This window comes from Callorhinus ursinus, unplaced genomic scaffold (genome assembly GCF_003265705.2).
Source record: "Callorhinus ursinus isolate GAN/ISIS: 27379988/994484 unplaced genomic scaffold, GSC_fseal_2.0 scaffold27, whole genome shotgun sequence".
NCBI lineage: Eukaryota > Metazoa > Chordata > Mammalia > Carnivora > Otariidae > Callorhinus > Callorhinus ursinus.
Genome location: NW_027397089.1, coordinates 21,163,407 through 21,177,428, shown reverse-complemented (window position 1 = coordinate 21,177,428; position 14,022 = coordinate 21,163,407). Strand labels below are relative to the sequence as shown.

The following is a 14,022-nucleotide window of genomic DNA, read 5'->3' as shown; positions in this document are numbered from 1 at the left end:
GCCTAGTGTTATCCCCTCTTTTGGCTTGCTCTCTGTCTTTCATGTGAGCTCTGCTCAAGGTCAAGTCATTGGTCATGACCTTGAACAAGTTGCTTCCTCTTCCAGGTCACCGTGTCCTCATCTGTGGAGGGAGGCGGATGGCTGAGATGGTCTCCAAGGCCTCCACAGGTCAAAGGTCGCCTTTCTCCAGCACCATCTGCTAGGTCTCTCTGGGCCCTGGTCTCCTCACTGTGAAATAAGAAAGACCATCAATCCACAGGAGGCAGAAGTGACTACTTGATTATTTTCTGTTACTTGTTCTTAGTGCCTCAACAAGAAACCTATTCAAAAGTGTTTTCTTGCCCTTTTCCTCTGTAGACTGTAGACTGCTTTGGGATTACGTCTATCAGTTGCTTTCTGACAGCCGGTACGAAAACTTCATCCGATGGGAGGACAAAGAATCCAAAATATTCCGGATAGTGGATCCCAATGGACTGGCTCGACTATGGGGAAACCATAAGGTAAACGGGTACCAACTATTTACTCTGCCAACTAGTGCCAAAAAAAAAAAAAAAAGCCTTCAGGGTAGGAGGATAATTGCCTGGCTTCTGTCTCCTCAGTGTGCCCCTCATTATTTAGCTTATTTCTCATGGGGCAAACAGTTAGACAGTTGGAAAGGGAAGGAAATAATAAAGATGCCACCTTCCATTTGTTACTTATGCCAGGGGCCAGTTAACTTTGCACCCCCTGGGTCTGATAGGGCCACTTTGGGATCAGCCCTCCCTCCCATCCTCTCGAGCTGGCCCTGCCACCCTTCTGTCGCCAGGAGCTGGGAAACGGAAGCTCCACAGAGCTCTGGGACTCACAAGGCAGTGGGGAAGGGTCACTTCTGTTCTGCTCGGTTAGAAACTCCCATGGCTGCAAAAGCCCCCTTCTCCATGGAAATGCTTACCCTCCGACTTCGCAACATCCCCTTGAAAAGCAGCTGTTTGCCCCACACTTTTCCATGCTGGGAAGAGGGGCTGGAATTTAAAAGACGCAGTCTTTTATAGTTAGAAAAAACTGTCAAAGTACATAGATGTAAAAAGTGGGCAAAACACCCTAAATGTCCACTGTGGATGACTGGATAATGAAACGATGGTGTATACATACCATGGAATATTACTCAGCCTTAAAAAGGAAAGAAATCCTGTGACAGGCTACAACATGGAGGAATCTTGAGGCCATTATGCTAAGTGAAATAAGCCAGTCACAGAAAGACAAGTATTGCCTGCTTCCATTCATAGGGCAGATTCATGGAACCAGAGAGTGGAATGGTGTTGCCAGGGGTTGGGGAGAGGGGGGACGGGGTGAGTATTATTCAATGGGCAGAAAGTTTCCATGAAGCAAGATGGGTAAGTTCTAGAGCTCTGCTATATAACCTCGTACCTAGAGTTACCACGACTGTAGGATGCACTTAACAATTTGTCAAGAAGCTAGAGGTCATGTTAAGTGTTCTTACCACAGGAGAAGAAAAGAAAATAGAGACACAGAGCAAAGAGTCTCCCCCCTCAAAAAAAAAAAAAAAAAGTTTTTAAATAAATACATCCGTATCCCTACTCAAAATAAAACAAACGAGTCACCAAGGTCCAGGCCTGACCACAGGCCGATAGATGTGGGACAAAGCAGGCAAGACACCTGCGAGACACACCACCAGGTGAGCTGAGTGAGAGGGGGTGGAGGGGGGCACAGCCCAGCCCCACCGGGGCTGCAGCCTCAGAGGTTGGCAGCCTGAGCCCCGGTGGGCAGACCCCAGGGCCACGTTGAGGAAGACCTGATGTAGGCCATGACCAAATACGGCAAGGCCCCACTGACAGACTCCTTGGTGTGTGAGTCACCGAGAAAAATCCCGCCGCGGCTCCTGACTGTGCCCTGGCCCCTGGGGCTCGGAACTACTGTATTCTTCCTTCCAGAACAGGAATTTAAACAACAACAAAAAATCTCTTCCTTAAAATGACAAACCAGAAACACAAGTTGGAGAAAGGTCACTGCAATAAAAAAAAAAAAAAGAAAGAAAAGAAAAGAAAAAAAGGAATTCTCTGTGGGTCAGAAGGTGAAGGATGACCCAACAGATCGGGGGACCCTGCAGGAAATTCACTGAGCAGAGCAGGGCTTGGTCTTGGGAAAGGAAACCAGGGAGGTTGCCGTGGGATATGCTTTCTTAGCTGCAGCGCCAAGACTTCTGACAAAAGGTGATTCACCTTCGGACACCTCTTGGCAGCGCGTGAAAGCAGAGGGGGGTGGGTACCGGTGGGCCCAGAGCTGGGGGAGGAGCAGGGAGCTTTCCCCAACCGGCAGGGCCGCGCCTGCAGCTGAAAAGCTTTTATTTTAATAGCTCCCCAGCGTCTTTTCTGAGGTTGATTTCACTGTGTCTTTGTGCTTTTTTTCTCTCTTCCTCCTTTGAACAAACAGAACAGAACAAACATGACCTATGAGAAAATGTCCAGAGCCCTGCGCCACTACTACAAACTAAACATTATCAGGAAGGAGCCAGGACAAAGGCTTTTGTTCAGGTAGCACTTCCTTTTTCTCCTTTCCTTCTTTTGGGAGGATATTGTTTTCTTTAAATAAGAGGGAGGAGGGAGACTGTTAAGGTCTCTACCTGCCTGTGTGACACTCAAAGCCATCCAGTGCTACAAACTGGATACCGGATGCTGGGCTGTTAGAATTTTAGGGAAAAAAAAAATTTTTTTTTTTTTTTACTTATGTCTGTATTAGAATAAAGCCTGTAAACACAATCTGACTCACAATCTGACTCACCTTTCAAAATAATGCAGTGATCAAATAGTATCAACATCCCAGTGTAGTTAAAAGGAACAACCAAAGTAACATCATCAAGCTTTTAAATCTAGGCTTCCAGGTTCCCAACCCTGTAAGCCACATTCTGAACCAGTGTTTGTCAAACTGCAGGTCATGACCTGTTCATGAATCAAGAAATAGATTTAATGAGTCAGTCACAAAACTGTTTTTTTTTTTTTTAATGAAATAGAACCGAATTGGATAGAACAGAGTTGAAAATATCAGACTGTATCACATGAAATAAGAGTGACTAATGATTCATGAAAATTTTGGGGTGTGTGTATGTGTGTTGTACATGCTGAGTCATGATGTGAAATGTATTTTTTTATGATGCATTATAATCAGAAAAGTCTGAAAACTGCTGCACTAGACATTCCTCTTTCCAGACTTCCTCACGCTAATGAGTTCCAACCATTTAACCTACCACATAGATTGTGATTCCAAGTACTATGCAAGAGAGGAGAAAGAATTAGAAGAGGAAGAAGAAGGGATCTAAAGGACCGATCAGGAGAGGTAGAAGTGGTGGTAATTGACACTGGTGGTAATGGCCGTGGGGAGACCCAGGAAAGGCCGGGAGAAGGTGGGATCAACACACATGACGTTAGGTTATGGGTTTGGCAGGTGGGACAGAAAAGAGTTTCAGATGGGGCTAGAGAGACGGATTGGGAGGTAGAAAGTGACACTCGGTATGAATAGATGAGCTTGCTGGGATAGACTGGAAAAAGCAGAGAACCTGGACTTTAGCAGCAAGAACTATGGTAACTTAGGAAGAGGGAAAACACTTGAGATTTTCAAAAACAACAGAAAAGGCTGTTCAAGAGTTGGAAACAGAATGGATTGAAGTAAAAAAAAAAAAAAAAAAAAGAACCCTCCTTTCCCTGGCTCTGCTGATGCTTTCCCTTCATCCTTCACCCTAAACTTAGTCCTCCTGTTATTCTTCCTGGATGAAATGATCCCAATACGCAGCTTCACTTACCACCTTAATGGTTAGACTCTGTATCCAGCTCTGAAATCCTTCTGAAATTCCAAATCTCAATTTCCAAGAGCCTCTCATAGTACATGTCCCCTGAAATACCACATCAGTATCTCAGACATGAAATGTTCATGTTCACATACTAGAAACCTCCCCTCCCCGCATCCAGAATTCTCGTTACTCGTCAGTGGCGTCACCATTGTTCTAAGTGGCCAAACTTGACATTGGAGTTATCAGTGACTCTTCCCATATCCAGGTTAGTCATTGTGCTGGATTGTCCTTCCACTGTATTCTATGTCATCAGGGCTAGAAGCCTGGAAACCACATTTCCCAAGATTTCTTACCAGCAGATTCCAGGTCAGAGGCTACCAATGACAAGCACTTTCATGAGAATCTGGGAGATGTAAGAAGGGCAAAAGCATTATTTTTGCTTCCCTGCCTAGACTTTATGATTTACACCTAGATTAATTCATAATCCTTTCTACCCCTGGTCCACTCTCCTGCCTTCCAAATTCATCACGCACCCAGCCAGCTGCCCTGCAACACTAACATGATTCCCTGTGCCGGAAACCTACATCCCTTTCACTTTTGCTTTTTGTGATATATATGCCTTCTAGGCCCATCTCAAGTGTCCTACCCTTCATGCAGCCTTCTTCAACTGCTCAGACACGCAGAGATCTCTTCCTCCATCATCTCTTGGATTCCCTTGGCCTTAAACCACATTGCATTTGCAATAGTTGTATGTAGCATATGTGTGGATTTGGCCTCCGGAGATTGTTAGTGACTTCAGATGGTGGGGAGAAGTTTTAGTTAGAGGATGAAAGGAGAAGATAGACTGCAGACTTGACAAATCATCCTGCTTGAGAAGTTCAGCAATAAAGGGCAGAAAAGAAGCAGAAGTAGTTGGAAAGTTCATAGGCTTCCAAGAGTGATTTTCGACAATATAAAAGGACAGACTAGTGCTATTAGTGAGGAGAGTTGGTCATTTTGGAGGAAATGAGTGTTAGAAGCCAGACTTGCCCAAAATGCTTCTTCGTGGATAATCAAGTGAAGTGTTAAATTGTGGGTACTCTTTACAGGATTTGTAGGCATTGAAAGAAGGAAGATTTCAGTAGGGACTGGTGCTGTTACATGGCTCTTTGATGAATAGGCAGGGCTCAGAGAAAGGAGTAAAGAGAGAAGGCAGGTTTGGAGGAAGGCATGAGCCATGATTTGTATAAGAAAAAAGACTGGCCAGGCTAGAGTAAAGGGTTCATAAACAGTGGGGGCCCAGAGTTTCCCAGGTAGAGATGACCGAGAGCCCAGGTGGGCAAGCCAAAGAGTGTGTCCTTGGCTTTATCTGATAAGTACTCATCGTAGGCTTTTGAACATGGAGTCACGAGAGAAAAAGTATGTTTTCAGACAGTTCATCTGTTGGCAGGGCAGAGTGTCTGGGGAGGGAAAGGTGTGCAGGCCCTGAGTGGGACTGTGGAGGGGGCTCTCCCACGGTGAGGCTACAGGGTCTGCACCCAGGCTGCCTTTCTGAACCGGGGAAATCATGGTCGATACAAGTCGCCGATGTTATTTCCAACAAGAAGATAAGGCTTGCCATATGCACCCGGCTGCAGAGGAAGACAGACTAACGGGGATTCATTGCTAGCATGTTGGGTGGAGCAGTGATAACAGTGAAAAGGATTCTTTCTTTTTGCCTTTCTAATTTCCAAAAGCACCACTAACTTGCCCTGTTACGAAAATTTTCCATTCAACGTTTAATTATGTCCTTTGAGTTAAATTCAAGTTTTGCATACGGTTCCCTGGGCTCACAGTCTGAGATGGGAATGGATCTACAGCTTCCAGAGGTCATTGGAAAATCTAACTGGGGCGCCTGGGTGGCTCAGTCGTTAAGCATCTGCCTTCGACTCAGGTCATGATCGCAGGGTTCTGGGATCGAGCCCCACGTCGGGCTCCCTGCTCTGCGGGAAGCCTGCTTCTCCCTCTCCCCCTCCCCCTGCTGTGTTCCCTCTCTCGCTGTGTCTCTCTCTGTCAAATAAATAAATAAAATCTTAAAAAAAAAAAAAAAAGGAAAAAAAGAAAATCTAACTCTCTAAAAATAAGAGACACTGACCAGTGAGCTCTACCAGGGTTCCCTCGCATGGCCATGCACAAAGCACTACACAGCTCCAAGGGGTACTGTCTTCTAGACTCTTTTGATAGTTCTTTGACCATTTTTCAGGCTTTCCAGTTTGTGCTCAGTTACGATTACTGGCCGGGTTCAGTAGCTCTCCAGCTCTTTGAGGTGATGGGGCTTTTGCTTTTAGTTGAGAGTTCAGGGTGAGGACAAACTTGAGGAAAATGTAATCTCTGGACTCCTTTCCTCTTCCAAAGGTTTATGAAAACCCCCGATGAAATCATGAGTGGCCGAACGGACCGTCTGGAGCACCTGGAGTCCCAGGAGCTGGATGAACAAATATACCAAGAAGATGAGTGCTGAGGGAACCAAGCCACGGCCTCTGCAGGGGGGTCGGCAGCCAGGGGCCCCCTGCCCACGAGGGCCCTGGAGGCGTGGCGAGCAGGCGGACTGCAAGCTGAACCGGAAGAGACCTGGAAGTGGGAGTGACACTTGTCTCACATAGTGGGAGGGCCCCCAGAGCACCTTAGACAAACCACCCAGCAAAGGCGGGGCTGGAATTCTGGCCGAGGGCACGAGCCTGGGACTCCTGGTTCCGTTTCCTCCTCTTGTGGAACCTCTCCATCTGTAATTCCTCACCCTCACCATCCACCTATTGTTAGTTTCATGGTGTTTTCGTTTTTGGTTTTTTTTGTTTTTTTTGTTTTTTTTTTTTAAGACCATGCAGTTTGACTTTTCATCATTCATACAGGGGAAGACATCCGAGGTTGTTTTCCTATGGAAATATATATCTATTATATATATCTATTTTTTGCAAATCTCACAAAGTGTGGCAAGCCCAGCTGGTCAGGAAAGAGAACACTTGCAAAGGGTTTCAGGTTCCTCTTTATCCTGCCATGTGGATCAGGTTTGTTCCTGTTGCCGTTGGGTCTTGGCTGGGGGGAAAAAAAAAAAAAAAGATGCTTTTAAAAAAGAAAAAGTGAAAAGGCGAGCTCTCTTTTTCTCCCTCTCACTCTTTCCTTCCCTGCCTCCCGTCTGTCCTCCCTCCCCGCCTGCTGTTGAGCTTCAGATGCCTTTTAGCAGAGTTGAGCCTCTCGGAGAGTCTTGAGCATTGTTGACACCCAGACGGCATCAGTGGTCTGGGTGCTTTGCAGCCGGCACCGCAAAATCAAACCCACATCCCGGCATCTGGCAACCCACTGGAGGGAGGCCCCAAACTTCACAGGTGCTGCGGTCCTCCAGAAAGAGAAATGCCAGTCCAGCGGGCTGCCCCCGCCCCCCACATGGCTGTGAGAACCCCAGGACTTGGTGGTTCTGCAGGATGGAAGATTAAGGACAGAAGGCGGGTCTGCATCATTCGGAAGCATCATGGGATTAGTTTGCAAGTTCCACAAGGTGGAAAATACAAAAGGACCCCACGGGCCTGATGGTCAGAAACTAGGCTGCAGGAGGGATTTGTGCTTCCAGCGCAGGTGACTAAGGCTAGTGAGGGAGAAGGTCTTCTCTGCTCCGTCCGGAGGCCATCTTGTGGTCAGTTTCATGCCCTCGCCTGATTCCCGCCCCCCATTCCTAGCCTTTTTTTTTTTTTTTTTTTTGGTTTCCTAGTCCCCACAGGACCCAGGGCATTTGAGAGGAGAGGACCGTGGAGTACACAGTCACTTGCTCCTGGTGTTTGCCAAGCCAGGGCAAACAGGAAACTCCTCAGATTCATTACCTGTTTCTTCTCTTCTTTCATAGCTGTGTTTCAGAACGGACCCGTTTGTGGCTCTTTTTCACCTCAAAATCAGGTCCATAGTATCTTGTAAAATGAGGAAGTGCCACCTCTTAGTACTTTTGATGATAACAGATATTTTTAGAAAGCCGTTTTAGGGTTTGTTTGTTTTTTTCCTTTTCTAGCCACCTGAATTGACTCTCCCATTCCCAGGTTCAGAATCCAATATTAGGACAGTCTTTTTTTAATCCAAGAGATTAGACCTGCCTTACAAAGCACCCCCTCCTCGTTTCTCTTGTTTCCTCGCTCGGGTGAGCATCTCACAGCTCCCAGCATCACCATCAGCAGCACTTAGCGGGAGGCTGCCAGAGCCCTGGGTAGCTCCTCAAGCCACTTCTGACCGCGTCAGGCAGGTGGGGGTTGGAGGAACACAGGCAGGAGGAATTCTCCCCCAGCCTTACTGACAAGGACACCAGCCTGGGGGGAGGGAAGGACAGATTGACTGTGGGTCAAGGACACCGGAATCAGGGAGCCCTTCAAAGCTCTTCAGTTGTATCAGACCGCAGATAGACACATGGATGATGTAGCCAGCCTCCTCTGCTGTCACGCACTCCCCCAACTCTACCTTTCAGAAGGTTGGGCTTGCAGTCAGGTCAGCGACCTGCTGTGGGAGGCTGGAGGGTCCATTGATGAAGGAAGGGTCTGGTCTCAATCTGCTTGAGTGGTGGTGAAATTGAGCTGGACCCCAGCATGCTACAGATATCTTTCAGGAGCGATCAACAGCATACAGGGATACATTCTCCAGCCTCTAAGATGACTGATGTTGGATCACAACTGGAGATCTTAAGCCACGTACCGGGTGTGTTACGAAGGCCGTCGAATTTAAGGGCTGAAGAGAAGGGGTGGATTTTGCCTGAGGCCCTTTGTGTGACTATGAAATCAGAGACGGCATGATGTGGCTTTTAGATTAGAACATCTCATTCTGTTCACTTTACCCAGATAGAAGGGCTCAGGCTCTTACTGTTCAAAGAATATTACAGTTGAATTATGGAGGGAAATTCCCCTTGGCCCCAAGGACTTCTGTATTTAAAGCAATACCCTGCAAGAATATGTAAGATAGGATGACACCTTCGGCCACTTGAAGAAAAGAAGGTGCTAATTCCAATATGATCTTTAGTTCCCACCCAGATATTACCAATAAGAATTTTCTGTTGATTCCCTTAAAGGCAAAAGTCCTCATTTATTTTTTGAGCTAATACCTGGGCAGTGCTGACACCAGAGATAACAGTGCTTACACGCTGCAGACCCCAGTGATCCCCGCTTCAGTTCAGCAAACTTGGCTGAAGCACCTGCTAGACACTGTGAGGGATTCAAAGAGGAATCGGGCACAGCCCCTGCCCTCCGAGAGCGTCTGCTAAACCTGTAGAATCTATCCAGGCTGAAATTCCTCACTTCAACACTAAGTGCTGGGGGAGATAGCACGTTCACCTGGGACCACATGAAAAGCATGTCTGTGATCTGAATAGTTGGCCTTTCCCTGCTGCTGTCATGGGATTCCTTGGCTTAGATCAGAAATCAGGGAAGGAGAATGCGGAAGAGCACTGTGGAGCGGGGAGAGCTTCCTTCAGCTGTGTCTGGGGGGGTCACTCTTGCTTGATCTCCAGCTAGAAATTCTCTAGCACCTTCTCTTGCCTGCGTCTTGGGTTCACTGCGTTGCCTCCTCTCCATCAGAGGAAAGCAGTGGCAGTTGGCTGCACTGGCCATATGGAGGGAACATTCTTTTTGTCCCAAGGCAACTTGATCTCTGGCCTAAGGCAGCGTCACCAATGTCCTGAGTCCCTTCTTTTCTTTCTTTCTTCTTTTCTTTCTTTCTCTTTTTCTTTTTCTTTCTTTCTTTCTTTTTCTTTCTTTCTTTCTTTCTTTTTCTTTCTTCTTTCTTTTTTTCCTTTCTTTCTTTCTTTCTTTCTCTCTCTCTCTCTCTCTTTCTTTCTTTCTTTCTTTCTTTTTCTTTCTTTCTTTGAGGGGGACGTCCCCACAGAAAAAGAGGAATGATAGACTGATGGATTTTCTCTGCTCAACAGTGTGTTTGGAACCCTCTGACCCAGGGTCTTTTTACGATGATATCTTGCCCAAATAAGAATGTAGCTTTAGCTAAAACTTCAATGGCTATGACAGGATTCACCTAAATGACTGAGTAACCACTGTTTCCACCTTTCACTGTCTAGGGTCCAACTCTGAATACATTTTTGAAACGTTCACTCCCTTCTGCAGAAGGGAGACCTGAGTGTCCAGGAGGTAGGATGATGCCCTGGGAGCCGACGGCATGCCAGGGAGAGTGAGGTGTGGAATCCAGCCCAGCCATACCTCCATTTGACCCATTCCCACCCAGGAAGCTGAAGATAAAAGATTTGGGGCAATACCCAAAAACAAAGGGCAGGTTTTTTTTGCCCTAGCGTTCGGTGCTAGTAAGTTTTTATCCACTCAACCTGCTCCTCTTCTGAGCAGAAGTCTGGAAGGAAGGCAGTGATCTAAGGAAGCCGTGGGGGGAGGGGTATGATAATTCCTGCCTGTCTAAAAACCACAGAAGACTAACCTGATACTCCTTTGGCCCCATCTGCATCAACACTAAACAACTACAAACTCCCCAAATCTTTCACACACGCCAAGTGAACATTCTCGAAGATTTCTCTTTGTGACTGCAACCACCTGCAAAACAGAACGAATCTAGAGTTTCTTTTCCTTTTTTTCTTTTTGTTTAATTTCTAATCTCTTGTTGTTTATGAGGTGTGGGGTTTATAAGGGACTGAATCAAATGAATGTAACAAAAAAGAAAAACAAAAAATGCCTTTTCTCAGGGCCAGTGAGTTGCAAATAATTTTTAAAGAAAAGCCTATAATTGCATCATCTCAATAAATTTTTTATAAAAAAAAGGACCAAGTCTCTGTTTTTAATAATATGAAATGGAGTCCTACAGGCAAGGTACGCCAATGAGGTAAATCCTGTCTCCACTCAATTACAGGATAAAGTGCAGTGCTGGTTTTCCACTGGCAGGCGGCCTCTGTCACAGAGCCATCTGCAGGGAGTCTTGAGACAAGCGGCACCAGAAGGGTCAGAAAGTTCACATCCGAGCATCTGCCACAGGTGGAGAAATTTGCCGGAAGGAGCCCCGACCAGAGATGCTTGGGTCCCGTGCTGTGCCAAAGATTTAGCAGCTCACTGAGGACTGAGGTGATTCCAATGTCCTCCCACAATAAAACGGCTCCTTAATCCTACCACAATCGTGGTTGTGAGCCTGCAGGTGAGGTAGGGCCCAGGACTACACAAAGGACCATAATGACCTGAGGAAGATCATCACCCAGCTCAGAGCCCTCCCCTATGCTCAGAATGTCTCAGTGACACTGGCCAGTGGGGCCATCTGCCAACCAGTAGGTGCTTATGATTTCAATATCAAACATCCTGCAGTCAACCAGAACTATCTGCCTGCCATCAGAGGTGGGTAGAAACTAAAAGAATGGAAAATTAAGCAAATGAAGTCTCTTGTTAGCAACTCAGATGCAGGTTTGGGAAGTAGATGTTTGAAAGCCATCAGATTAGTTCTGTATGTAAGTTGTCCTGGGTACTCTGTCTTCCGTGACCATGGATTGCTGATATCTGGCCCTATATTCCATATCATCAGAGTACAGTATCAAAGAGTAAGTGTCTGTATATTTCCTGAGGTGCTAATAATGCATCTGAAACTCCTGTTTTGTTTTGGTTTTTTTTTGTAACTTGGCATCAGCATCACCTGGAAATTGCTAGAAATGCAAATTATCAGTTCCTGTCCCATAAACTGAATCAAAAACTTTGGTCGGGGAGGGGAGGGCTTAGCGATTTTTTAACAAGCTCTCCAGGTGATTCTGATGCATGCTGAAGTTTGGCGACCACTGTTAGAATCAGTTTGTTCATCTGGGTATAAAGAAGACTATGTGGCCTTCTAAATTTTAAGTACACAGAATAATTGATGCTGACTAATTTGCATTAACAGTACTCACACATGGTAATGCTGTATTTTTCCTAATACTAAATATACTATGGAATGGGGCTAAGTGGACAAAGAACCACATATCAAAGTCGTCTTCTAGTTTCCTCCAAATCTTTTCGGCAGTCCGTTTGCTGTAAAGATGAGATGTTTTAAAAGGTAGCTCTAGCAGCTGACCCGCCCTTTGCAAATTAGAGCACAACTCCTTATTCACTTATGTCCACTTCTCTGCCTAACCAACCTAACCTAAAAAGGAAAATAAAAGGATCATTCTCATCTACTCACTGACCTTGATTATCTGTCCCTGGTGTTATTAAGCAGAGCCCAGATGACCACTCAGCCAGGGTATTGGCAGGAGAGTCCAGAACCACTGAACTCGACCTTCTCCAACCTGAGAAGTGCTTGTGAGTCACCGGGATCTTGGTAAAAAAGTAGATTCTGCCAGTAATATCTACATCTTGGGAATTATGGGCAGAAGATTTGCTCTTCTACCCTACTCTCGGAGTGAGGCTTGAAATTTGGCATTTCTAACAAGAAATGCCCTACCCAATCCTGCCAGTGACGCTGACACCTGCTAGTCCTCAGACCACCCGTGGGAGTAGCAAGACATCCACTCTCGCCCATCAAGCCCCGAGATTCTGACCCTAATGCAAAATTGAACTAGCCTCTCTCCTTGGTGTGCCTTCCTTTGCCAAGTCCTCCCTAGAAAAGTCCCTGGGGCCAATCTGCTCTGCAAGGAGTTTGCTTGTTCTCTGGAGCAGCAGCAAGAGTGAACACCATGATCAAAAGCCTCTTCATCAAGTGAAGGGACAGCTATTCGTGTACTAGACCTTAATACTGGTGCTCCTAACCCGACGCCTCATGGCCACCATGCTTATGGTAAGGAATGGGAATTCCTGGCATCACTGCCTCTCTTCGAGCCTCTAGAAAGACCGATCATGCTCATTGTAAGCAGAGAGAAAGCTGATGATGACATCCTCGTCATTCCAAAACAATAGGATACACGAGCAGATGTTCCATCCAAAGTGCCCAAGATGTTGACCTTAAAACCCTGGCACAATGTGCATCTTCACAAGTGAATGAGGGAGTGAAGTCAGAGAAGATCTTTGTGACCTTGGGTTAGCCAAAGGTTTCTTAGCTATCACCTCCCAAAACACAACCCATAAAAGAAAAAAAAAATTGGACAAAGTGAACTTCATCAAAATTAAAACTTGCTCTTCAAAAGACACCATTAAGAAAATGAAAAGACAAGCTGAAGACTGGGAGAGAAGGCAACTCTTTGTATGTACAAAATCAGACATTTATCGCAGGCACTGAACATAGTCTCCCATTTGTACTTTACCCGCGACTATCTTGGAAGAAGGTTCTCTTTCCATTCATTAGTGGGCAGCGTCAGTCACCCACACATAAGAAACAGATATGTATTCCGTGTCTGCTGGAATGAAGCCACCTTCAAAGCAGGTTTTAAAAGCATTTCTTCCGTGTGTCATGTTGGCAAAACACCTCTCACTGTTCTGCAGTTCATATGCCCTCTTCCCTTTCCTTTTTCAAATTTCTGAAGCAGGGCAGCCTTTGGGGAGGCATATTAGAGGGTTTTTAAACTACATAATAAAATAAATCACTCATTCCTAGTAAATAGTCTGCGCGCTGAATAGTCCGGTCTCGGACCTCCAGCTGATTGTGGCCATAGGCAAAGTGACGTTTCTAGGCAGGGGGGCCTCGGGCCTGGGGGAGAGGCTACAGGGGCAACGTATGACCTGCTGCGTGAGGAGCAAAACTGGCGGCAGAGATAGGCAGAGAGACAGAGAGACAGAGAGACCTGAGTTCGCTGGGACCGAGTTTCTGATTTATTCCATTCTGATGTTACATCCCTTGCAGGCTGATGCCCCACCCAGGTGGTGTGAGAGCAACAGAGGGGAGTGGTTAACCCAATGCAGAGTCAGAATGGCCGGTCCCACCCCACTTCGTCTCACTAGCTGTGTGACCACAGGCAACTCACTTACCCTCTCTGTGTTTCAGTTTCACGGGGATCATGCTGATAATAGTCCCTACCTCAGAAGGATGGTGGTGAGGAGCAGATGAGGTATTCCGGAGAAAGGGCTTAGAAAAGTGCTTGGCACAACGTGACCTGCTATTAATTTTACACTTTACTCCAGAGCCACTGAGCCACTGCCCGCTGCTTCACCCAGAACAGCTCTGTATCCATTCTACATGTCAGGATTCTCCAAAAAAAACTACCTTCTGAAAAGTTTCCATTGTTTCTGTTTTATTCTGTCTTAGGTTGGACACCAGAGAATGAGTGCAACCCCATCACTTCACAGAGGAGGGGTCCGAGGCTGGGTCAGGTGAGGGGCTATCCGAGCCCTCCCACACCCCACAGCTGTCTGAGCCAGCCC

The 14,022-nt window shown here is 46.4% G+C and overlaps 1 protein-coding gene across 4 annotated transcripts in view; it reads left to right on the top strand.

Moving 5' to 3' along the window:
* The window catches only part of ETV6 (ETS variant transcription factor 6), a 233,424-nt gene extending 222,871 nt beyond the window's left edge, over window positions 1-10,553 (top strand). For 3 of the 4 annotated variants that reach the window (XM_073877971.1, XM_073877969.1, XM_073877968.1), the window contains 4 exons: window positions 358-500; window positions 2,431-2,531; window positions 6,155-6,804; window positions 9,834-10,552. In XM_073877971.1, coding sequence (XP_073734072.1) covers window positions 358-500; window positions 2,431-2,531; window positions 6,155-6,260 — 350 coding nt within the window. In that variant the 3' untranslated portion in view covers window positions 6,261-6,804; window positions 9,834-10,552. Of the gene's footprint in view, window positions 1-357; window positions 501-2,430; window positions 2,532-6,154; window positions 6,805-9,833 lie in introns of all 4 variants that reach the window. The other variant, XM_073877970.1, reaches the window with a different exon arrangement.
* The last annotated feature ends 3,469 nt before the right edge of the window (window positions 10,554-14,022 follow it).